General features: G+C 44.3%; 2 protein-coding genes across 2 annotated transcripts; both read right to left on the bottom strand.

Moving 5' to 3' along the window:
* Positions 1–722: 722 nt before the first annotated feature.
* Positions 723–6,958, bottom strand: map1lc3b (microtubule-associated protein 1 light chain 3 beta). Its single transcript, XM_076042631.1, has 4 exons — positions 6,525–6,958; positions 4,356–4,411; positions 2,616–2,722; positions 723–2,415 (listed from the first exon to the last, which is right to left on the bottom strand). The coding sequence occupies exons 1-4, from the start codon at positions 6,562–6,564 to the stop codon at positions 2,238–2,240; spliced, it is 381 nt and encodes a 126-aa protein (XP_075898746.1). The 5' UTR covers positions 6,565–6,958; the 3' UTR covers positions 723–2,237.
* Positions 6,959–17,499: 10,541 nt separating this feature from the next.
* det1 (DET1 partner of COP1 E3 ubiquitin ligase) lies at positions 17,500–25,553 on the bottom strand. The gene is made up of 9 exons (XM_076042707.1): positions 25,197–25,553; positions 24,225–24,530; positions 23,772–24,038; positions 22,897–23,109; positions 21,946–22,169; positions 21,247–21,376; positions 20,180–20,370; positions 19,291–19,482; positions 17,500–18,458 (listed from the first exon to the last, which is right to left on the bottom strand). Exons 2-9 carry the CDS (start codon positions 24,471–24,473, stop codon positions 18,269–18,271), a joined length of 1,656 nt encoding a protein of 551 aa, XP_075898822.1. The 5' UTR covers positions 24,474–24,530; positions 25,197–25,553; the 3' UTR covers positions 17,500–18,268.
* Positions 25,554–25,757: the final 204 nt, after the last annotated feature.

The following is a 25,757-nucleotide window of genomic DNA, read 5'->3' as shown; positions in this document are numbered from 1 at the left end:
ATAGGGCAAAGAGCAGTGCGACACCCAGGACAAGTCGCCACAAAAAGACAAACAACCATTCACACTCACATTCACAACTACGGGCAATTTAGTTTCCAATTCACCTCACATGCATGTTTTTGGACAGCGGAAGGAAGCCGGAGAACCTGGAGAGAACCCACACAGACACAGGGAGAACATGCAAACTCCACTCAGAAAGGTCCCTGACCCAGGATTGAACTCACAACCTTCTTGCCGCGAGGCAGCAGCGCTGACCACTGCGCCACCGCGTCGCCCTGGTTGCCATAGCTCCTAACTAGGGGATGCACCAAACCACATTTTTAAAGTAGAGTACGAGTTCTTGCATTTCAGTACTCAGCGATACCGAGTACTTAATAAAGCCATTACACATTATAGAATTACTTTTATTACTATAATTATTTTGAATAACAGCATGTTTTTTTTTCTAGAACATGGGAAGAGTGCTGGACCCATTAACCCAGTGTGTGCATCTAAATGACTTTGTTTTTAGGTGAGGGGGTCATGACCTCCCCCTCCAAATATATTATTATGGCAACGCTCAGGGTCAAAAGGAGGAGCTTCTGCACTGAAGTACATCAGATTATAAAAATACATTTGTGGCAAATGAGTAAATGACCAATGTGCATGAACACCTCGTCATGACACTGCAAACATGTAGGATGTCGTGGTCCACCAAGCAAGAATAAACTTTACAACCATGGTTATATATCTTTTTTTTTTTAACTCCTTTTATTGTTTACAAAATATCGACAGAAATGCATACAAGGAAGGTGTGTGATATTGCTGTAGGTGGATATGTGTGTCTGCGAAGCAGGAGGGGCAGGTAGAAAACACAGCACTGAAAGAAAAACGCTCCACCTCTCTGTAACACACAGTGGCTTTCACAAGTTAGAAAAAAACAAAACAAAAAAAAAAAAAAAAGATGTCAACGCTGTCCCGTAAAAAAAAAAAATGAACACGGTGAGGACGAGAGACATGTACAACAGAATTTTTTTTAAAAAAAGAAAAGAACAAAACAAAACACACATACACACTCAATAAAAATAAATTGATAAAACACTGCCATATAAAAGCGACTTAACAATCCCTTGAGAAGATACTGAGAAGGTCGAGGACAGGTGTGATGGGACATGAAGAGCGGAGGACCGTCTAAAGCTCCCGCTCCTCATCGACCACTGAAAGAAACACAATTGACCTGCGCTCGTACATGCAATCAGAAAACAAGCCTACTGTTACATAGTGTCCAAATTCAACTTGGTCATACTCTCCCGCCCTCCCAACCCAACCCTTTTTTTTTGTCAATCATCAAAGCTAATAGTAAGTCAACACTATCTGTACACCAGTGCAAAATTCTGCACTCTACAATCATCTGTTCCAATAGCAAAATCTGTTTCCTAACATCTCTTATGTTATAGTTAAGAGGTTCAGGCTACAAGGGAAAGGGGGTTGGAAGGTAAAAAAAAAAACAACAAAAAAAAAAACAACATAAGCGGGACAACTGAAGGAAAACGACAGCAGAGCAGAGGTGCTCTCCTCAACGGGGACCTCGGCTGAACTTTTAAATAGAGAAAGAGATAGAAAAACTCAAAGATTCTGTCGCACAAACATCAGTTTCTTTTGACCTTTCCAGTGGAAGAAAGAATAAAACCACTCGAAAGCGCTTCCCCCTGGTTTCCAAACGCCTTTTCAAAATGAAGGTTGGCTTTGTTCCTCAGCAGACGTACGCGAGCGAACTCGGGGAGCTGCGGAGCAATGCCACCCTTTTTTAACTTCCGCATCCTCGCCTTAAACTCTACACAAAGACGTGAACATCGACAAAGCCGAGAAGATGCAGGAACACCGCGGGGGGGATGGGACAGAAAGGTGTGCTGTCAACCGGGTCGACGGACGATAGCAGCAGACGCACTAAGACACACCTGGCCTCTTTCGCACCGCTCCGCTAGAACTCGAGAAAACTGTAGTGGCGCTAAGAGGAGAGCGTGGTGCCGCTACAGTCGCTCCCCGGTAGCGCGGAGAACGTGGACCAATTCAAGCGAGGGGGAGGATCGTCGTACGCCGTTGAAAACGCACTCAGCAGTTTGTAGTTTTTACCTTCTTACAGTCGGAACTAGAGACGGGGGATGGGTGGGTGTGGGGGAGGGGAGGACGACACAGGAGGAGGGGGGAAAGTAAAAACTCAAAACTACTGATTGTCCCAGATCGGGGGTGGTGGCAGCTCAGTGTTCGGCCAGGGGTGCGCCGAAGGTCTCCTGGGAGGCGTAGACCATGTAGAGGAAACCGTCGTTGTCCTGCTCGCGCTCGTACACCTCCGAGATCACGGCCGACACCGAGACCATGCTGTGGCCGTTGACCAGCAGGAAGAAGGCCTGGTTGGAGTTGAGCTGAAGGCGCCTCCTGGTGGGGGAGAAGGGGAAAAGACATTTTTGATTTTCAATAGATATTACACATCCCACAATGTTTTTTTTTTCCTCCTATGAGGTGGGTCACCAAAAACGCTCCGTCCATCTGCTACTGCTGCTGCTGCTGCTGCTCCGGCCCCCTCGGTCAAATATTAGAACCCACCAGTCAAAAAGCTTGCCCGCCCCTCCCCTCACCTGATGATCTTGATGAGTTCACTCATGTTAACGTGGTCCGGCACCAGGAACTTGGTCTTGTCCAGAATGGGGAGCTGCTTTTCTCCCATGTATCGCTCGATGATAACCTACAGTGGTGGTGGTGGGGTGGGGAGGAGGGGACACACAAAGAGATCAAGCTGACTTGGGTGTAGCAAAATAAAGGGCTGGGCTTCCTGTGAATGAATGGAAATGCAGCGAGATGAATAAAAAGCCAGGGGTGAAAACGAGGCTTTTGTCTGGGGCTTAAATATTCAAATTTGTGAAACAATTGTTCCGCCCGCCTCCCTGTGTGAGACTTTCACCGAAAAGGCTGCTTTCAATGGTCAGCGGTGAGACTGAACGGGCAGCGGTGCCGCATATTAGATTAGAATGAAAGAGGAGCAACACCCGATGCATTTACATGTCTTAGTTCTTTGTTAACTCCGCCAGCTCTGATTCAGGTGCAGAATCACTGAGGTGGACGCAGATGATTCACACCGTTTCTCAAACAAGTCTCAGTATCAACACTTGAGAAACTGAGACGCGTCGACTCTTACACTTGTGTTCCGCCATCTTTGATACTAGGCAGACTGTGGCAACCCGACTGCAAGGCTCTGGGCTGGAGATCCCTGAGGGGACTTTTAATATAAAGTAGAATTATTGGTTTAAAAAAAAAAAAAATTCACTTCCACATTCCCTTTCTTCCCCTCCAGAACACATGTTCTTCTTTAATTTGCGACTCCAGTGACACGCAGAGCCCCGTAAACATCCCAGGAAACTGAGCCCAGCGTGCAGTTTCCTATGTGACTGCACTTATGCAAAATATCAGATCACAAATGTTCAACAGCTTCCGGTAAAAAGGAGCGAGGCTTTTGTGAATACATTTCCCCGCCTGGATCCCACGATGCTTTGCATTACCAGGTTTGCTTTAGCAACGCAGTATTTACAGGCCAAGTTTGAGAACAGTAATGCGCTGCCTGAGGAAATGAGCTTAGGCCAGCTTACTTTCATGCTACTTTTTTTCTTCTTTTATCCGTCCTTGATATTGGAGTGAAAAAGGTGGAGAAAAGTGCATCACTGCATGTAAGAAATGACATCACTTTACAGTGCTGCTTTACAGTGCTGCTTTACAGTGAGTCATGGCCTGTCCTGGTTTCTGCTTCCTCAGGGAGCTCCACTGCGGCTGTCTGCACGGAGTCACATTACAGTGACACAGCACATCAGCCCCCGGTCGCAACACTCGACCACGTTACGACCCCCGGAGAGCACAAGGGAGACACACACACACACACACACACACACACACACACACACACACACACACACACACACACACACTGGAGAGCTTCTTAATAAGGGGGCAGCAGATGGAGGCCTGGGTTGGAGACTCTCTCTGAGTGATAACACCAGCAGGTGACACATGAGGTTTCGCTCCCATTTACTGGTGGTTGCCAGGTGCTACTGGACAATGAACAGATGCCGCCACATCCAAAAACAGCCAAGCGCCGTCTCGGGTGCTTTCGAGGAATTATACATTAACGCATTTGATATAAGGACCAGGAAACAACGACTCTAGACGGTTTTGTTAGCCATTCTGTGGTTTAGAGTAGAAGCAGGAAGCGGTGGCCTCCAACTTCCTACGCACACATGTCTGCACATTACAATAATACATTTCTATCATAGGAGCCCCTTGTTCTTGTCTCAGAGGGGTGTTTGCTGTTTTGAAAGCAGGGAACTCACCGGTATCTTGTTGGGGTGCTGCTGTCTGATCAGTCTCACATCTTCTACTCTCTGTTCTGTAAGGACGGAAAACAGAATGGAGTTAACAGAGATGTTCTGAACAGGTCGGGTACTCATGGAACATACTCATTGTAAGATTCTGGAAGAGTGATATCAAGGCTTCATAGAATTATGATCACAGAACGTTGGAAAACACAACGCACAAGCTTCAGAGTTCAGAAATGGTGGAAAATATAACGGTTTTCAAAGTCTGGCTTATTTATACCTTGAAACCGGTAATTTATGCATTACATACATTTATTTTTTTCTTCCTATTCATTGAAACGTGAATCATAATGGGCTTTACTAATAAGTTAGGACAGACTGGTGCACTGCTCGTTTGCTTCCACCTATGCCTGCTTATACTTTGCCTCCCACTTGCAGTTAGCCGACTGGGTAGAAGTGTCCTCCTTCCCAAGTGTGGCCTGGGTAAAAAAAAATTCACGGCAAGAACGCAACAACACTCAGTGTTTGTCAGTTTAAAAAACAGACAAACGTTTATCGCTCCGAGGAGGCCATTTCCGCTGTAAAAACCAGAGGAGTGGAGAGCCCCCGTCCTATTTTCTCAGGTCAATCACGATGAGCTAAGAGGCCACAAACAGGGAAGCTCTGTCTCTCATGACTAGGCCCAACGACAAACAGCCTCTTAGTCATCCAATTTCAAATCAAATGAAAAAAAAAAAAAAAAAAGCGGAAGCGGCCCTGTCTAGAAAAACATGTGGATTTCTGGTCTGTCATAAAAACAGAATTATCCATTTATTGCCCAACCCAGCAGGGATCTTCCCTTCGCTATGACCAACACACAGAGCGAGTAGCACTTGTGGTCAGCAGTAGCACACTCACTGGGGTCGACAAATTCACACAAGCTGGACAACAGTGACTTGTGTTGATGATGAGGATTCAATCAATACACATAAAAAAAACAAAAAACAACAACAACACGTGGCTTAGAAATACCTAGTCAACAGTGTTAAACACTTGGCAACAGTGTTAAACACTTGGCAACCGCTGCTTGTTCCTCGACCAATGTTTATACACGAGGCAGATTAGCCGACAGATTCTCAAAAATCGTTCTATTTGTGCCCCCCCCCCAAAAAAAATTGGCTGAGGCACGTTCTCAAACACACGTGACAAATGTTTCTGTCTGCAGGCCGACCCTCACGTGCGCCGGTTGGCTCGGTTTCGACCAATCGGCGTGAAGTTGAACCGGAAGTCGGTTACTTTTAGCTTAAGCTCGGGTCGGAGGAGAGAGGGAGAGAGAGAGAGAGAAAAAAAAACACAACAAAGCAACACGGTCCTTCGATCGAAGAAGTGAAATACAATACTGGCATTTATACAAGTACATATATATGAGTGAGTTACAAACTTAACGACTGGAATGTCCGAAGCAGCATTTTGGTTTTGCCGTCAGACAAGTCGTTTTAAAACTAACGTGCCTGATACAAAACAAGCGAAACTGTAATCTAACGAAGCCGCGGCCTAAACGTTCCAACCAAAACCGAAATTAAAAAAAAGAGGCCGACTGTGCACTTTTATTTTTCCAGACGTCACCTGAAGCTGTTCCTTCTTTGTAACGAACCCACTCATCCTGACCAGCGTCCCATCCCCCAATCCTGCAGCTCTTTCTCTCTGCCCTGCATTTCGACACCACTTTGTTGTTTTTTTTTCTCTCACACAAACTGTCCGGCTCAACAAACACACAAATATTCAGCAATTGCACCGATTCTTATCCGTCGTGCATCTAAATATGCGTCTAATTCGTTTCGCGAGTGTTTTGTATGTTTAAGACGAGTAAAGGCAGCATACAATATGCTTAGTTTTTATCTACAGTACCTCGACGATGTTGAGTATAAAACATCTACTGTGAGCCCAGGGCTTTAAAACGTTACATTTAAATCCCAACCCCCAAGTTAAACGGATAAAAGACACGACGCATTTGTCGAACCAGGATCACAACAAACAATTGTGTCGGGCCTGTGTACGTTGCCGTCGTTGAGACGCTGGGTATTAAATAAATAAATAAAAAAAACACGGGCAACTGGTAATTCCGTAATCGTTTAAAGTGCCAAGAGAAAAACATTCGTGTGAGTAAAACGACGATTAAAAAAAAACAAAAAAACAAACACGTACCGTATGTCCTCCTTTGTTTGAAGGATTTTTCCGAAGGCATATTGCGTCAAGTGATAACAGCAGGCGAGGGGGGCAAAAACAGCTGAGCAAAGCCGCGTCGAGGTAAACAAAAATAGAAACCCAAAAGCAAACAAACAACCACCGAGGACGCCTTTGTGGCCTAGATGCTGCTAACTCGTAGCTAAAGTAACCGGCCGAGGAGATGTTCCGTGACGATGCTTTGGTGTCGTCGTTTCCTTTAGCGACGCTGGCTGGCCGTGTTTCTGTTTTTATCCGGGACGAGCAGGAGCAGCGCAAAACAAACTGGTCAGCTGATGCGTGACGTCAGCGCCACTTTGCATTTGCCGCTCTCCCTCCTGTAGTTTTCCCTCAGCACCAACAATTAAATGTCGGATTGTCTTCGGGGAGGGGGAAAAAAAACCGTTGTACCAAGTTGTAACAACACGTTGGTGTTGTTTGCCGGGAGAAATAACCCCCAGGCCGAAGTGGACCGCGGCCACGTCTTTATCAAAGCACTTAAAAGCACATTATAGAATGCCTTTATTGTCTTTTTGTCTGTAACATGAATTGGGAAATTCAAAGAATTCAAAGTGTTGTTCCTTTAAGGTCCAGTTTAAAAGCATGCGTTCATGCCTCAACATGTTTTGGAATGAGCAACAATATGATTTTTTTTTTTCGCCTTAAAAGTGTAGTTGGAATTTTGTAATTTCTTTTAATTGTAAACTTGTGTTGCAGCTTAGGCGTTTCAATGGGAGATAATTGAGCTGCGCACATCTGGCCAGATTTTAAAGTGGTCTGTGGCACCTAATACAGTAACAACAAGGCACAAACCAGTCGAAAAAATGTAATTTTTTCGACTGGTCAATGGGTTCTAAAATTTGACAGAGGAGCAGGAGTGTTTTGGTGACCCACTTCATATTAAAATATTAAAATATAAAATATTAATGGGATATGTAGAAACATGTGCTTTACTGTCACGAGAAAATGAACAAAAGCGTTCCAACAAAATATGTGTTTGAGGCCCTACGGTATTTATGTCTTTATTAAAACAACTCTTAAAACACGGGGAAAATGGATGAAATACAGTTATTTTATGACTTACTCACTATTAATATAATTTCTTCAAGTTTGGTGGGCCAGATTTAAAAGCTTAGCGGGCCACATATGCCCGCTAAGTCTACTGCCTGCAGTAGACTAAGCTGTGATGTATAATGCCAATAGTATTATGTGGAAAGGTGTTGCCTAAAATGAAACAAATAAAAAAGAATAATGAATCTGCTGAAGTTCAGGAAGACCTTAGGAAGAATAGCAGCTTCCTTACAAAAGCTAATGTGAACATTCAGAAACAGGCAAACAAGAAAGTGTTCCATTGTCCCACAATGAGGGCGTGTGGGGGCTGTAATTACTCAAAAGCTTTGAAACTTTTGTAATGGAGGTAAAAACTAAAAGACAATAAGACAGTGATTAAAACAATGAGATAAATGATGACAAATGTGCATGGAAGGGTTTCAAAATCATGCATGGTGCATACAATTCAACAACACAGCAATAAGAAGTCAACATATGCAACACGTGTCAAATGAGCAAAGCTCGGATAAAAAGCACTTCTCGCATCAGACCAGTCACCAGACATTTTCCCCAGAGTTTTCGTTTGAGGAAATCAAAACTGCCTGGGTGAAACATGGGTGCAGTGAACTGTGACCTCACGGCAAGAAGGTTGCAGTTTCAATTCCGAATCTTGGGCCCTTTCCTTGTGGAGTTTGCATGTTCTCGCTTCGCCTGCGGTGGTTCTCTGTTACTCAGACTTCCTTATGCCCTAAAAACATACATGTTAGGTCATTTGGCAACTGCTAACTGTGAATTGGTGCAAATGATTGTTTGTTGTCTTGTGGCTGTGTAATAAACAGCTGAAAGTAACACCGTCTTCGACCCAAGAAGCGGGATGGTCCAGACTGCTGGGACCTTAGCAACCCCTGCAGCCTAGAGTGCGATGGATGGATGGATGTATGGATGGATACTGAAACCAATTGTAATTCAAAGACGAAGTGAGAATGGAAAACTTGTGCAACCTGCTTTGTGAGGGTTTGGTTTTGCATTCCAAAGATTTTGTTGTTGTGGTTGTGTACCAAGCAACTTTCACTCTTTGTTCTGCACTGTTGCACATTTGTTATGATAAAGTTATTGCTGCAATACATTAATCTCATTTTATGGAAAAGTGGAATTGGACAATTGCTTTTAGGGGAATTTTTGCTCTTCCTTCTGGGCTGGAGGGATATGTTTTGGTGGCAACTGTCAACTGACCCTGATCAAGTCCACAAGCCAGAATCTGTGCTCAGAGTTGCTCTCTCCATTTCTATTTTATTTTCAAGGTCTTTTTTTTCTTCTTTTAATTTATTACTATTTCTGGTATCCAGACTGATTATACACCTTCAAGTTTTTGAGGTGAGGAAGCTAAACTTTTTAGCTTCTTGGAAGTCTCATATTGTGCATGTCAATACTATTCCGGCAACAGCACGTGTCTCAAAGTGTGTCAGGGGAATTCCCAGACTTGACAAATCCCGCTGCTGCTGATTGTGCTTGTTGTAAGCATGTGCTAAAATATGAAGTTCTGAAAATGGGCCGTTTGTGATGTTATACTGATACAGTACATATGTAAGGTTAATGACAATACTCAAACCCTGCTGGCCATTGCGTTTTTAGAATCCCCCTTCCTTACATGTGGAGGGTATGAAAAACAACAGTGGTAGAACTAGAAAAAACATTCAAATTTATCCGTAGCCCTGCAATAAACTTGTCCAGGGTGTGAACACCATGTGAGCTGTGAAAGGCTCCAGCCCGTCTATGACCTTGAGGGCAGGATAATCCGTGACAGAAACTGGATGGCTGAATGAGAACGAAGCAAACTCAATATTTAAAATTAAATGAATTATTTAAATTAGGGATAGAAGCATATTACCCTGTCTGACTTCTTGGTGCCATTTGTAATTCACGGGGAGTCAGCAGCAGTTCTCTTTCTGTCCACCAGGTGGAGAACTCTGATCACCTGTTGCTGCTCACCGAGCGAGAGAGAGAAGCGATGTGGAGAGCAGAGATGCGCCGTGCAGGCGCTCCGTGGAACTTCACGCGTGTGCTTCGTACAGAAGAAGCAGAACCTTCAGGTCGCTCTGAGGCACACCTGGATTTGCCCTCTCTTCCTGGTAAAGCGCCTGCTGGAATAGTCAGATAAAAATAAATAAATAATGCCATGCTTGCGGTACAAAGGTCGGGCCTGTTTCCCTCTTTCATGCAGATTGAGAACGCTTGCATCACCGCCTTACACGCTAAACACACAATGACCTCATTTTCCGCGCGCACAGTAAGTGTTACTGTGTGTTTTTTGTGAGCACAAAGGACCTCCCATTGCGTTGTAATTTCTTTCGGGGGGGGGGGGGGGGGGTAAGGGAAGTGCAGCCCTGCTGTAAGCCTCCCTGCACACTTCCACCTTAACCCCCCTTGGCTGCTGCTCAGTCAGGTGTGTGTGTGTGTGTGTGTGTGTGTGTGTGCACTTGTCGGATTTGCGCCACCAACTGTGTGTGGCTGTTTGTGTAAATGGTGTGAAGCCACCAGTCAGAGACAGCCGCCGCGCAGTCCTCTGATAACGCACCGTATTTAAGCGTGTGTGACACTGTTGTGTCTGAGCACACACCTCCGAGTCCAGGGACCACGCTGCTGCACAATCAAATATTTGCTGCCAATATTTAGAGCGTCTCTTTTCCTTCTCATTGTCCCCTCCACCCCCACGTCCCCACCCGGCCTGCTCCCTGCACTCATTAGGTGGAGGCGCCGTGATCTCGCCGCGCTCGCCGGGAGGCTCTAAAGGCCGCAGAGTCGGCCTGAGTCAGTTGTAAAGACGGCGGAGGTGTTAATCCACGGGATATGAAATGTTGACACTGTTACTGCGTTGTTATATTACAGGGGAGCACCAATACCGGGGTGGTCGATAATAATAACAGGCGAGGGATATGAGGGGCAAAGGTGGAGGTCGGCGTGGTTGCCGCGAGCGCGCCTGCCGCGTGTCCGTCAATGCATATGAGGAGAAGTGCACATGGCAAGGACGAGATGATCTTCAAATGAGATGCTTTGCGGCGTCAGAATAACAGCAAAAAGGCACCGGCAATTGCAAGGTGCACCGTTGGTAGCAGCATTTTTTTTTTTTTTAAGGAAGCACTAACCACGAAAGACGCTGCCAGGCGAGCTTCCTTAAAAAAAATTTGAAGCAATGGACCTTTAAATCACACGTCCAACAGGCCAGCATTGTTTTTCTTTGTGGTTGTGATCAGACCCCGCAAGGCCTCGCTTTTGAGTGTCCTGGTTATTTTGAATATCAAGACACAAAAAAAATAGTAATTGTTTTGTGCAGAATCATCGACAGAAAATCAAATTTTGTCACACAACAAGATTTCATCTTTAGATATGAAAGGGACAGTACGTGTGTGTTAAAAAAAAGAAAAGAAAAAAACAAGGTCAAGAAGATAAATGAGAGAAATAAGAGGCACAAGTAAAAGAAGGATGTTGGTTCAGTCGTTCTCACTGAACTAATTCAAAGTGTGTCGTCGAGTAATTTTCAGAGAGGCAGCAAAAGATGAGTAGCTGTAAAGTGTCCGCGATAAAGCCAAAGCAAAGAGCGAGTGCAAACAATGCCAGCAACAGGAGCGGTGAGATCTCGAAACTGTTTGATTATGGTTTATTTCAAATAACAATGAAGTGAGGCTTCTCTGTATTAACAATAAAACGGGCTTTTCTGATATCCACCTGCAGTAGTTTGTGGGTACAAAGCTGTCTCCAGTCTTGTTTAGGTTGTAAGTGGAAATGACCAGGAGCAGACGACTGCAATGTTAATCTGGTTGTGTGTCTATATTATAACTTGCTCTTTGTCCACGAACGGTTTTGTGAGGACATAGGAGGACAAGTCCGTGGTCACCAGAAGGAAAAATATCATATCGCAGAGCCGCGGCGAAGAACAGGAAATCTCCTGCCTCGCCTTCACTGATTGTGCTTGTTGTAAGTAGGTGCTAAAATAAGTACGTTTGGAAAATGAGCCATTTGCGGTGCTGTAATGCAAGGTTAGTGACAACACCCCCCTGCAGGCACCTCTTGCATCTACCATGTTTTCTTTTATTTTGTCATTATTATTCCCCTCGCGGAAGGTACGAAAATCAGCGGTTGAAGCAAGAAGCTGAAATCAAGCAGTTCTGGAGCAGGCTGAGAAATGTGGCCTGCTGGGTTTTTGGTTTTTTTTGTTTTTTCTGAAGAAAAGGCTCTGCGGACATTTTGGAGTCTAAATCAAGCGCAGGGTGAAGTGCAATGATGGCGATGCTGCGATTTCAAAAAACACAGTAAGAACCGCCGTGGTTGAAGAGGAAGACTTTTTTTCTTTTACTTTAAGTCAGTGGTGGAGTCTACGTGATACAAGGGTATACGCCGTGTCACCACTAGAAAAAGTCCCAAATTACCGTACATCCACTAAAAAATTCTCAAAGATGCGTATCAGTCTGTTCATATTCATATTAATAATAATCATATTAATGCTTTAGTGCCGCTTCAGAAAATGTGTTTGTTTGCACTCGATTGCTGAAACTTTACTTTTTTTTTTTTTTTTTTTAAGTAAGTGTTCATTATTCATTCATTTTATCTTTAACAAATGAGTCATGTGATTGCTTTCTGTGTGTTCATTAAAGTCCAGCTGTGAATGACTGTAATGTAACTGTAATTTTGGCTCACGTTCATGTCCTCTCCACCTCCGCTCACGCTCATTTATCCTACACCCGGTCAAATCCAAATGTTTGCTACGACTGGAGCCGCGTTGGACTGCTTTTGTGGAAACGCTTTAAGGAAGTCACCGATGTGCCGTCGACACTGTCACATGTTTTAAAGTCATTTGATATTGAACATTTTTAGAGAGGGAAGGAAGTAATCCTGCCTGAACACTGGTTTATAAGTCAGCCCTCAGCACGAAGAAGAAAGATTTTCTGCTTTGAGTGATCGAGGTTCAAGATACTCAGATACTATGAGGTTGAAAGAGTAAAAAAAAAGAAAGAAAGGCTAAAGACTAAAAACCTGAGTGTAAAGTGGAATTGGGGGCACCATCGGGGAGTTTATAGAAATATTTTAGGCAAATAACGGGTTGTAAAGCAGAGATTCAGTCTGCTTACAGCTGTAGGAAAAGGCGCTGAGCCATTCCTGGGGCACATTTGCGGAAAGATGAACGTAATATTTTGAGGAGCTTCTGAACCTGAGCAAAACGCTGAAGAGGAAGCAGAGTCAGAGGGAAATGTTGCCTTTAGCGCGCCAGTTTTAAAGCTGCCCGGTCTAAAGAAGCGGGCCGCAAACAAGACGGTGAAGATGCTTTCTTCTTTAAAACTCTTTCAAATAATCAATTTAACGTAACTGATGATTTGTTCCGCCATTGAAAGCGTTATTCAAACGTTGAGACCAAAGCAATTGCAGCCGTTTCAGCATTCATACGCTGATAAAATATGCTGGCCCATAGTAAAAGCAGTTCTTTAACCATCTTTCTATTTTTTTCAATTAATAACTTCCTACTCAGTGTTGAGGTGTCCTCTGCGTATACTTACGTATTAAATATACTGTACTCAGTACGTTTATACCGTCACCCAGAGGTTTTTGTGCCGCACATGTCCACTTCCTCTCGCACCAGGGCGCACAGACACAGCGACGGGCACAGGTGTGCAGAGGATTCTATCAAAACCTTGGGAAATTAGACGGCGGCTCCAGTTATTATGCCGTTTCCCTGAGAGCGGGGCGAAGAAATAATCAGGAATTCCAAACTTGAGGCAAATTCTAAATCTCCTCTTCGTTCCAAAAAGGAAAAAAAAAACCAAAAAACGTGCGAGCGGTTTACAGAGCAGATTCATTAGTCCCCCGGGAAAAAAAAACACACACACACACACACACAAAAGCGCGTGCGTGGAGGAAGAAGCTGCAACAGGAAACACTTTGTTGATCGTGGCCTTTTCTGGATTACTTCGGTTGCACTGTTGCCAAGACAACAGCTATTAGAAAAGACTAGGTTACCAAGCAGAGTGCAGTTATGTTTCTGTAGCAACCAAGGTTACAGGGAGGGCTGTGGGTTTACGCGATTCTCGCTGAAACAGTCATTGTCACTGTAGTGTATGGCTCCGAGGAGCCGCTGGGTTCATGTAGTAGCACGTTGGCTGCGTTTCGCGGTGGGGGAGGCGTTCCGACCTCCAGCACGTCTGGAGTTGCTGTCCGCACAGAGCAACTGCGTCAGTGTCAAAGGGAAATTGTGAGGAAAGAAAAAAAGCAGGGCGTGTACGCGTATTTATACACACACACACACACATACTGTATTTATGTATAAGATATATATATATATAGATACTACGGAGAAGTCATATCGTATCGTTTTTAATTTTCAGTATCGGAAAAAATATCGATATATCGATATTTTTGACAACACTAACACACATATCGCCACCCTTTACCTTTTCATGGGTAAAGTAATATGCTATAGTAACAGTAATGTATAGTAATAGTTCCGCATGTAGTGTATTTTTGCCTGCAATGAATTTCAGGTGGGTTGATACTGATTAAAATGTGATATTGGGAAATGCAGTTTTATCTTCTGCATGCTTATGAACACAACATACTGTAACATTATGAACATAACCTCTCCTGGCCCGTCATGTGTACGTGCAGGCTGCAACACGCACATCGATGTTCACGGATGCTCGCTTGACATCTTTCGGTTTGCGCCGACCACAGTTGTGTTGAGAAGGTGCGGCGCTGTCACTGGGTCTGGTGACGCGATCACCTGTTTCAGATGAGGCTGTCAGAGGGACAGTGGACGAGAACTTGAAGAGGGAAACACTGCGTTCACACAAATAAAATCAGAGAAAAGCTATTCCCCAGCTTTCTAAGTGTACACTCTTTTTGAAGCAATATATGGAGATGTGGTTTTTAGAAAGTACGCAGTACATGTCTGCACACGCACACACACACACACACACACACACACACATGCACAGCTCATATCCCTTTGCTTATCAAGAAGGTAAGGGCGGCCATTTTCTGCAAAACGAACATTAGAATTATTCACTGCGGCTGCAAAACACAGTTATAGCAATGACACAAATGCATACAAATCCAACTTGAACTCATACATACAGATTCATACAGGTTGACCTGATACACAAGAGGACGCCACTGACAGCACCGCTAGTGCATCCTCTTTAGAAAAGAGTAAAATATGTATTCTCTCTCTCTCTCTCTCTCTCTCTCTCTCTCTCTCTCTCTCTTAGAAAATAATAAAATATGTATTCTCTCGCTCACTCTCTCTCTCTCTCTGCTTGACGTGGGGAACAACATACGGCCTCTTACGCCTCGGCCCGTCTCCTGCATGCTGCGTGCACTTCCTGTCATTGGTTAATCATCACAGCGTGACGCAGTGGCAACACCGGCGAGCGCAAACACACCATAATGACCGCGGCAACAAACTGTGACTTCCTCACAGCCATCCGACGCAGCGCTTGTTGCGCTTACGTAAAAAAATAAAAATAAAAAAGAGAAAAGAGAAAAGAAAAAAAAAGAAAAGATGCGGCCGCCAGGGGGCTGCGTAACAACAGCGGCCCCGGGGTCTCTGTCCTCCTTTTAACCTGGGATTTTCTTCCACTCTTTCATCCTGCCTTTATCTTTCCATCTGAAAATATGGCCCAACCTTCGCCTAAAAGCCCTGCTCCGCTCGCTCGCTCGCTCCTCTCTGGACACACGGCGAGCAGCTCCGCTGGCTGGCTGCAGTGTGTAACCAGAGGCCAGGAGGACACTTAATCCCTCAGCACCTGCTCTCCCATATTACTATGACCTCGCCCAGCTGCCCGTGTGTGTGTGTGTGTGTGTGTGTGTGTGTGTGTGCATATATATATATATATATATATATATATATATATATATATATATATATATATATATATATATATATATATATATGGACACATACTTCTGATTTAATGGTTTTTTTTTTTCATTTTCATTGTATTATTGACTATTTACATTGTAGATTGTCACTCAAGGCATCAAAACTCTGTAGGAACACATATGGAAAATGTATTCAACAAAAAAGTGTTAAATAACTCAAACAACTTTTCTATTTTAGATGATCTAGCTAGAATAACCACCCTCCATTTATAAAATATATAACATAACCCATTTATTTAGTTTTTTTTTTTTCTTTTGCCACGTTAATCCACAGATTTTGGTCATATATTTAATGTCTTCAGTGTGTGTCTGCTGTGTAGAAAGTAGTAAAGATAAAGAAGAAACAGGTGTGTCTAAATGTTTGACTGGGAGTGTAAAACTTGGACAAAGTCCCCCCCCAAAAATACAAAAAAACACAACCGAAACCTTCTCTGCCAGAGCAGCCTTTGCTCAGCCTCAGACTGTGAAACAGATGGAGCCGCCACAGAACGGAAACATCCCGTGCCTGCGCGCCACCGAGGAGCAGACTGCAAGGATCAGTAGTCACATTAAACACGGTGACACTTGTATCGTGTCGGAATTCCATATGTGGCGCAAACCAGCGTCACCGTCATTACAGGTTCATTAACCGGCTCTGGATACTGAGATATGCCGAGAGCATTTTTATTTTATTTTATTTTATTTTATTTTTGCAAGATTCACCATCTGTGCAGAAGGTTTACATGTTTTATTTGCGAAACGCGAGAGCAAGGTGCTTATTTTTAATGAAGATGAAATGTCGGCGCCGACGCGGCTGCACCAACAGGTTTGCAGGTTTGGCTCAGTAAATACAAAGTGCACCGTCGTTCAAAAGTTTGGGGTCGCCGACTCATTTCTGCATTGAACTCCGTCACGAGCAGCTTCACGAAATCATCTACTGGGGCGCTCTCAGAACACTACGAGAGCACGACGATCAGTGAGGATGTGCTGAACACATATGGGATGGCTTTGATAGTTTTTGCCTTGAAGGTGTAACTGAATGTGATTTTAGAGAATGAAGATCAAGTGTGCAATATGTGGCCATCATTACAGACGCTGAATGCTTCAAAATTGGCCCAAAAGCAATAATGTACATTTTCTATTGCAATGAAACCATAAAATAGTCAACAAAGCGTCATGGTTTATATTTAAGGCTCTTTAAAACTACTTTTAGTGAGTTCGCTCACAATTTTTGCACTTGGAATTCACGCAACCACTTTTAATTAGACATTGGAAACGGTTTTCATTAAACACTAAAACGTTCCCATACTTGCTAAGCACATCTTGACTGATTTCCGTGCGCTCATAATGATCACGGTGCATTCAAGATCATTATTTCATCAAACTGCTTATAATGGAGTCAAATGCAGAAAATGAGCTTGACCCCAAATGGCAGCGTACGTCACTAGCTGCGTTTCCATTACCACTAGAATTGCGCCAAACCCAAATATCGCGATAAAAAAACATGGTCATGGAAAAACCTAAACTTCGGAAAACCTCTCAAATATCGCTGGAAGGTTTTTGCACTCTCATGAGGTGTTTTTCAGACGCATCGATTTAGCGGTACATCGCAAAAGTCTCATGCAAACGTTATTTTCACATTTACACGCCAGTGAACGTGACGTACGGGGGTCACGTGACCATTTCACTTCAAATGAAAATGGCGCGTTACGTTTAGACGGAGGAGGAGACAAAACTTTTTTTTTTTTTTTTTACAAGTAATCAAAGAGAAAAATACAACAACCATTCTTGACAGCAAACAAACGCAAAGGTAATTCTTGTAAAATCTCGTCCCAATTTTACGAGAATTCGCACCATTCAATGGAAACGCCTGCAAATCGCAATTGGACTTTCTTGAAATTTTAGAAATATTGCTTTTATTTTGTGAAAAACTGTCAAGGAAACGCTGCTAGTGAGACTCCCCAGTTCCCTCTGAGACACTTAAAGGAAACACAGAGAATCATAAAAGTTAGACAATTTTATTTGCATAAAATATATACAAGTTGGGATATGCAGAGTTTAAAAAAAAAAAAAAGAGTAAAAACTGCATTTTATATATATATATATAAATATATATAAAAACAACCTCTCGCTGGCGTTCACATGAGGGGAAAAGAAAGTTTGCTTGCCAGCTGGTCGTGGATCAACTGAGCGTGAGCGAGGCTTTCAGTGCCGGGTTGAAGGAAAAAAGAGAGAGAGAGAGGGAGAAGAAGAAAAATGAAAAACACACTTGTGCTTCTTTCTTTACAGTTGGAGCTACCTGCAGCTCCCACCTCTGTGGCACATCAATCACCCTCTCCCCTGTCCCCATTTACACTTCTCCCGGCCTCTCCTCCCCACAGCTTCCTCTTTGTTCCACGAGGGGGAGGAGGGGGGAGAGAGGCGGGGAGGGGGGTGTGTGTGTGTGGTGGAGGGAGTGGGGGACGAGGGGGTGGGGAGGGCGGTGGGCGCAAACCAAAAGGCGGAATTGCTGCCTTCCAGCGGCGGGGGCGGAGCCGCGGCGACCACCGTGTGATGAGGGGAATAAAAGAAAAAGCAACGCTGATTTTTTTTTTTTCCTCCTCTTCTCATTTTCATCACAGGGAGAATGTGAAAACTGGAGGCCTGATATATATATATATATATATATTTTTTCCTTAAAGAAAAGGGCGACGGCCCCCGGCTCAAAGAACAAACACTTCATCAAGCGGCGGTGGCGTCCGACTGCAGCCTCCTGATTGGAGCGTGATCGCTCAGGCGCACACGTGCCTCATGTGGAAGTTGACCACGTACTCGGCGTTGGTCCTCTGCACGGAGATGGCGAAGGGTTCGAACGGGTGGAAGGTGAAGGCCACCAGGCGCCTCACCGCGTGGTTGACGGGCCGCCCCAGCAGGCCCGCCTGGATCTTGAACTTGAGCAGGCCCGAGTCGCGCGCGTAGAACCTGGCGAGGCGCACGGGAAGGTAAGAGTTTAAAACGTTTTCGGGCCGCGGCGGCCGCGCCGCTTTCTAGAAAATGGCAGCGGAGGTTGCGCGAGTCAAAGCGTTGGGAGCATTCAGGAGCGAGCAGGATGAAATGTGTAAAACTAAAGATCTTATTCCCAACACACTGACCGAACAAACGCTTCTCATTTGTTGCTTTGCCTCTCAACCATTTGTAGAGCCGTCACAAGATGAAGAAGATTATTAGTACACTGCACTTGGGGACACTGCACTGTTCTTGCACGTTTTTTTTTTTTTTTTTTAAATCTATTTCAAATATACTTATCTTGATATCTCACTGTATTTGAACATTCTTAAAACACTTGAAGCACCTTGTATTTCGCTGTATGCTCTCGTACAATGACAATAAAAGCTATTGTATGTGTGTGTGTGTGTGTGTGTGGTCCCATGTATGTTTGTATGTATATATATATATATATATATATATATATATGTATATATATATATATATACACACACACACACACACACACACATATATATATATATACACACACACACATACACACATATATATATATATACACACACACACATATATATATATATATATATATATATATATATATATATATATATATATATGTGTGTGTGTATATGTATAAATATACATATATACACATTTATAAATACATACATATATATATATATATATACATACATACAAACAAACATATATGTGCGCGCACACACACACACACACACACACACACACACACACACACACACACACACACACACACACACACACACACACACACACACACACACACCTGATGGGGTGGTCTCCGCAGGTCTTGGGCCTCTCCATCACCGACACCCACTTGTCGTCGTAGCTGAAGAGGGAGAGGTCGAGGTAGGGGCTGCTGCTGTACGACTGGGCGCTGATGGGCAGCTGGCCCAGCAGGCGGCGCACCGCCTCCGTGTGCCCGCCGTACTTGGCGTTCACGATGGTGTCTTTGAACCTGGGGGACAACGAGACCACGTTGCGAGACCACGTCACACCCCGAGTTCTCTCACCCCCCCCACTCCTACCAACACCCCTCCCCCACCCGCCCAGCGATCGCTCCCCGCTGAAACCTGATTGGCCGAGCGGCGTTGGTCAGCCTCTAATTTCTCTCCTCTTTTCCAGACATCAATTTTCACCTTTTCTACAATCCCATTACGAGCTCTCCACCCGACTCTAACCATCTCTGACGCTCTCCTCCGTGCTGAACCCCCCCACCCAACCCCACCCACCACCTCTCTACTTTACTTTTCCTCAGTGGATTTTCTCACCTACGCCGGCGAACAATAATAATAATAATAAAAAAATAAAAACCTGCCAAATTCAATCACAGCTGCTCCAGCCACACTGGCCGTCTTCCTGTCCTCTCTTTTATATCCAGATTAAGTCCTGAAACTCCTTCCTTCCTTCCTCACCTCGGGGCGATTGCTGTTGTTCTGCTTCTACTTCCCCCAACCACAAGCCTTCCAAATCCTCCCCTGACATTTGGCTGTCCGACACACGCCGTACTTCTACATTTCATTATGAAAGGAGACCTCCAGATCTCAGCTCGCCGAGGAAAAAAAAAAAAGTTCAGTTTCTAAAGTCGACAAGCGGTATTTCAGTTCAATAATGGGTCTGTCTTTCTCTCTCCCCCCCGTCCTCCTCGTTCGTACCTCCTCTGGACCTGCCGAGCGTAGTTGTTGGACGAGGCCGAGCAGGGGAACTGGACCGCCTGGCTGTGCAGCGTGGCGTTTCGGAACAGGTCGCAGAAGTTCTCAAAGAGCTCCAGCAGCTGGTCCGAGGTGTTCTCGAAGACGGCCAGCACCTCCGTGGACACCATGTTGTACACGACAAAGAAGGACGGCTGCGGGAGAGGAAGGACGGAGGCGCGTGGTAACCAAGGAGAACTGCTGCTTACTGCTGCTTGCTGTTTTTACACCATGTTTCACTAATGTTGCATTTCAATCTTGTTTTATAATTGCGCATTCTCTGTAATTTTGTGTTTCAACTGTGTTTTACTGCTTTTATTATGTTTTACTTTAACTTATTTGATTGAATACACTTTGTGAGCGTACTAGAGTAGATTTTTCACTATCTGTACTTTACACGAGTATTTCTTTTTCTGACGGCTTTTTACTTTTACTCTTCACATTTGCGCTGTGCTTTCTACTTCTTACATTGGAAAAACACGCTTGTTAACATTTGTGTTTAAAAGACGCAAAGTCCGATTTTATATTTCATTGCAGTTGTTGCTGCTTGAAGTGGAGCTATTTGAACTTTTGTACACCAACGTGTCGTTTATTATAAAAGTGGATCATATTTCAGAGGGAGATTATTCTAAAGTACTCAGTCGCTTTGGCGTCACTGCTTAGTATCAGTACAGAGAAAAAGAAAAATGCAGACAAAACATCAGTAATTGTTGTCAAAAGTGTCAATATCCAACAATGACTGACTGGCTGTAACTATTATCGATTACAGTTTGGTTCTGCTGCAGTTGAAAAATAAAAGAATATACAATAGTGAGAGGAGCAAAGCTGCTACAAATGATCCGGATGTTCATTGAGACCTCCGCTCAGTTCAGTCCAGACTGAGGAGAATCTGAGGGAGACGCACGTCCTTGGAAACCAGCGAGCGGAATGCCTGTCATGCGGCTCAAACAACAAAAGACGCGAGGAGGAGGAGAGGGCAACAAGAGAGAGCGCGCGCGCGCGCGCACACACACGCGCGCAGACACACACACCTGCGAGGGGTCTGTGACTCGTAGCGTGACCACGTCCTCGCTGGTGTATTTAATGAAGAGGTGATGCTCGTCCAGCAGCTGCATCTTCCACATGCGCAGCCTCCTCAGCTGGTCGAAGAACTGGAAGAATCTGCCGAGAGGAGGAACCAAGAGTGGCGTGAACTGGAGGGAATACCAATCAGCCGAGCGAGAAAAGGCGAGGCGAGGCCGGAAGATGCGTCCGGGCGAAGAGGGAGCGACTGTTTTTGAGAAAAATGGCAGGAACAATTTGAATCAACTCGTTTCAAAGTTTTAATTCCCAAAAACAACCACTGTTGGAGCTGTTTGTCATTTTTGTAAAATTTCATTCTTTGGTTTTGTTTGGGTTGATTAATATACCTTTAGTTTGATCATAATATTTTGCATTGTTTGAGTTAAATATGATAAACTGCTGAAATTTTTAAATATCAGCAATCCAAGTCCCTTGGAAAAGAGGTTTTTAATCTCAATGGGATTTTCCCCGTTAAAATACAAAAAAAAATGTAAATACTTCTCACTTCTGGGCTGAAATGACTCCACACTAACCAGTAACCACAGTCAGTTTACAGTCAACGTGATGAAGTGAGTAAAAACATGCAAAACATCTCATTCACATTGGGATTTAAAGGTGTTGCAGTCAACAGGGAAACCAACGAGCGTGTGTCTCTCTGTGCAGCGTACCTCCTCTTGGCGGTGGCGCTGCCATCCTGCTCCGCCCTCCTCCACAGGTAGACCAGCAGCCTGTGCTTGAGGGAGTTGATGGTCTTGTCGGTGTAGAGGCGAGGGAAGCCCGGCTGGCTCTCGGCTTGGGCCTCGGTGTAAACCGCTGAGAGAGTCAGCAGGTCGTCCTCGTAACAGAAGCGGCCGATGGTCCTCACGTCCAGGAAGGTTCCCTCCGGAGTGACCTGCCCAAGGGGGGGGGGGGGGGGGGGGGCGCACGGAAGACGGAGGCAGAATATTGTTTGAAGCGTTAATGTCAAATGTGTTTCGCAGGAATGGAGCAGATTTTTTACAAAGCCAAAACAGGAAAAATTAAAATAAATAAACACTACCAGTCAAAAGTTTAGACATGCAATACAAAAGCTGTTTGAGTTATTTTACACTTTCATTGTTTCCTACATAATTCCATGTGTGTTCATACGCAGTTTTGATGCCTTCAGTGAGAAACTGCAACGTCAATGGTCATGAGAATGAAAGAAAAGACATTGAATTCGTCAGGGTGTGTCCAAACTATTGACTGGTGGTGTGGATCACATAAATGACAATTATGTTGTATGAAATCAACTGGAGGTGAGAGGATCCAATAGAAAGATCTGACTGGAGATACAATAGTTTCAAGTGAGATTTAGTCAAATGAACATTTAATCAAGGACTAAAGTCAGTAAATATACTAAATATACTAACGCGCACAGAAAGACAATTTGGAATTGAATCAGGACATCAAGAATCGGAATGTAATGGAATCGTGAGACTCACAAAGATTCACATCCCTAAGTGAGAAATCAATATTATTCTGTACTGCAACTAAATTACAAATACTTCACAGTTGAAAACCAGAGAACCAAATACCAAAGAACAACAAAAGTGGTGAAACGACTCCCAAGGTTTGTACTTCAGTGCGAACTCGCCCACCTGAAAGACGTGTATGGTTTGCTGCTGGACGGACAGCACTGCCAGGATGTTCCTGTACAGGTAGAGTCCTTGGTTGTGTGACAAGATGATCTTGTCGCATTTAAACGACCTCGTGTCACACAGCCGCCCAGAGTGGAGGTCAATAATGTGGAGAGAGTAGTCCTCCAGAGGAGAGCGCGGGTTGGGGGTCACAGACTCATTGTTTCGATACACCTGGAGAGTCCATGCAAACATAGGCAGGAGGGGGAAAGAACTTCAGAGTATTATTATTCTATACAAAAAAATGAATGTGTTCAGCAAGTTGAAGATTGGACGTACTATATGTACACACCACCGTTCCAAAGTTTGGGGTCCCCGACTCATTTCTGCATTGAACTCCATTATAACCACATTCATGAAATAATCAACTGAAGCGCTCAAAGAACATTACTAGTGCTTGGAAATCAGTGAGGAACACATATGGGATGGCTTTGACAGTCGTTGCCTTGAATGTCTAACTGAATGTGATTTTAGAGAATGAACATCAAGTGTGCAATTTGCTGCCATCACTCCAGAAGTTGAATGCTTTAAAATTGCTGATAAATGTAAACATTTCTAAAACAAAGCTTTGTATTACAATCACACTTAGTTGTGGGTGTTAAACCATAAAAGAGGGGGGAAAAAAAGAGCATCATGGTTTATATTTTAGGCTCCTTAAACCAGACAACCTTTAGTACTAGCACACCTTGACTGATTTCCATGCACTCATAATGATCACAGTGCATTCAAGTTTTTTTTTTTTTTTTTTTATATATATCATAAAACTGGTTATGATAGAGGTCAGTGACCCGAGACGTTTGAACGGTCGCGTACTTCAAACTGCACCGCGTTGTCACCTCAAAGAAGTAAGGCGGCGGCTCCTCTGGGACGTACACAGCCGAGCCCACGATGACATAGCGGCAGTCGTCCGTGAAGAGCGAGCACTCGCGGTTGAGGTGTTCTCCGTTTGAGGCCACGTTGGTGACGTGGAGCAAAGAGAAGAAGCGCTCAAAGAGTCGCCCTCGGATGTTGAGGGAGCGCTGGTCGTTGGCCGTCAGAAGGGTCTCGCCCTCTTGTCCTCTGAGCAGGTCCTGAGCCGCCTGGCAGCCTTGGTATTCATAGATCTGCGGGGTTGGAACATGACGTTCGTCAGCTCTCTTCAGCGTGGTAGAGTTCAGGCAAAAACTCTCCGACGCTTCTTCTACTACTTTTCAATTCACACAGTATAAGCCGTACGCGGTACCGTGACAGGCCATTAACAGAATGGACAATGATCAAAGGAAAATGGACGATGATCTGCTCGGTCTCACCTCAAGGGAAGTCTGGTCAGAAGAGAAAGCGATGAAGCAGCGGCCGTCTGGCGAGAACTTTCTCAGGAAGCAGGGCGGCTTCTCCACGTTGACCACGGTGAAGTTGGGGAAAAGGTTCTGGTGGAAGCAGCGAACTCTGTACCAGTGCGCCCCGGGTCGGCCCGAGCAGATCCGCCGCCTCTCCAGACGGTGAACCACGTTCTGATTCTGGATCCGTCTGGGCTTGAGTGTCGGGGTGTCGTCATCCATCGCCGCGATTACAGACGGTGACGGTGGTTGGCGAACGGCTGCATTCCAGACACAATGCTGTAATCAAGAGAGGAGGGAGGAAAGTGGTGCAAACTGGTGTTAGGGTTTGCAATTCGACTTGAAAGCTTTGAAAACCTCATTCTGCAAAGGCTAGAAATACAAAATACAAAAGTTTACGTCAGATTATGGCAGCACTTTGAATAAATTGCGTACAAATTAGGTCTCAATCATCATTCCTTCAAACAAGACTCGTTCACATTTCAACAGGGCGAGCGTCTTTTATTTTTCTGAATGACAGTTGGCAACACTACTTCAGTGGGGGGAAATGTAGTGAAAGGTGGGAACTTAATAACACAACTAGTTCAATCGTGATGAATTCCGTAAGTAGCGTTTACAGGCAGCTGATTGAAATTTCTCGAAAACTGTTAACAGATTTTAACTTTCGAATCTCTATTTCCCAATACAAATCAAGACAGGGAGACGTTCATTATTGCATTAGTCAAACAAAGCCAGTTATGCATATCCTCCTTTGCAGCGCTGAGTAGATATTCAGGTTAAACAAAAACTACACACGTACATCCAAAGACTGTACATCACAACTGCAATGCGTTGATTTACTGCGCCCATAATTTATCGGGTGTAAAAAAAAAAAACAATTATTATTATTTTTATTTTATTATTTTTTTAAAGGCAAGCGATAGATTCTAGTAAAGTGTTACTCACTCGTTGTTTTTTAAAAGGCAAAGCAGCCCTTTACTGGAACGCTTTCTGGCTCCTTGGAGTTCTGTCAGCCGAAGTGCGTTAGCAAGAGCTCAGAGAAGTTCCACTGTCAACGGCTGGCGGTTAGCTATCGGCTACTAGCTTCGAACCTCCAGTACATTTAAAACGTCAAGCAAACTTTATTTCATAAAAACGTCTGAGTCCGGCCTTGTTTTCTCTTGGTGTCCGACTTCCCCGGGGATGTTTTAAAGCCGAGGAGCTGTTACCTGTCGCTGGAAGCAGTCAATATTTTGTTGTGCGACATGGAGAAAAACGCAGAAGAAGACGACAAACGCGTTGCTAGGAAGTGTCGCTCTGAGCTGGTTTAAAACAGCGCCAGCGTAACGGTGTTGGCGAAAGACGGCATTACAACCATTTATAAGAAGCCACAGTTTTTCGTGCCGATCAGTCATCAAAATGACATTGAGCGATGTTGTACAGATAGATAAGATTAATAGAAAATGTTTCGCATAGTCTAGGTTTTTGTAGCGTCCTTATCTTCTATATAGACGTCTGTCATTTAGT

This window comes from Nelusetta ayraudi, unplaced genomic scaffold (assembly GCF_046127955.1).
Source record: "Nelusetta ayraudi isolate G7.1 ecotype Tasmania unplaced genomic scaffold, CSIRO-AGI_Nayr_v1 ptg000071l, whole genome shotgun sequence".
NCBI classification, from domain to species: Eukaryota; Metazoa; Chordata; class Actinopteri; order Tetraodontiformes; family Monacanthidae; genus Nelusetta; species Nelusetta ayraudi.
The sequence above is the reverse complement of the archived record's forward strand: the minus strand, read 5'-3'. Positions and strand labels throughout refer to the sequence as shown.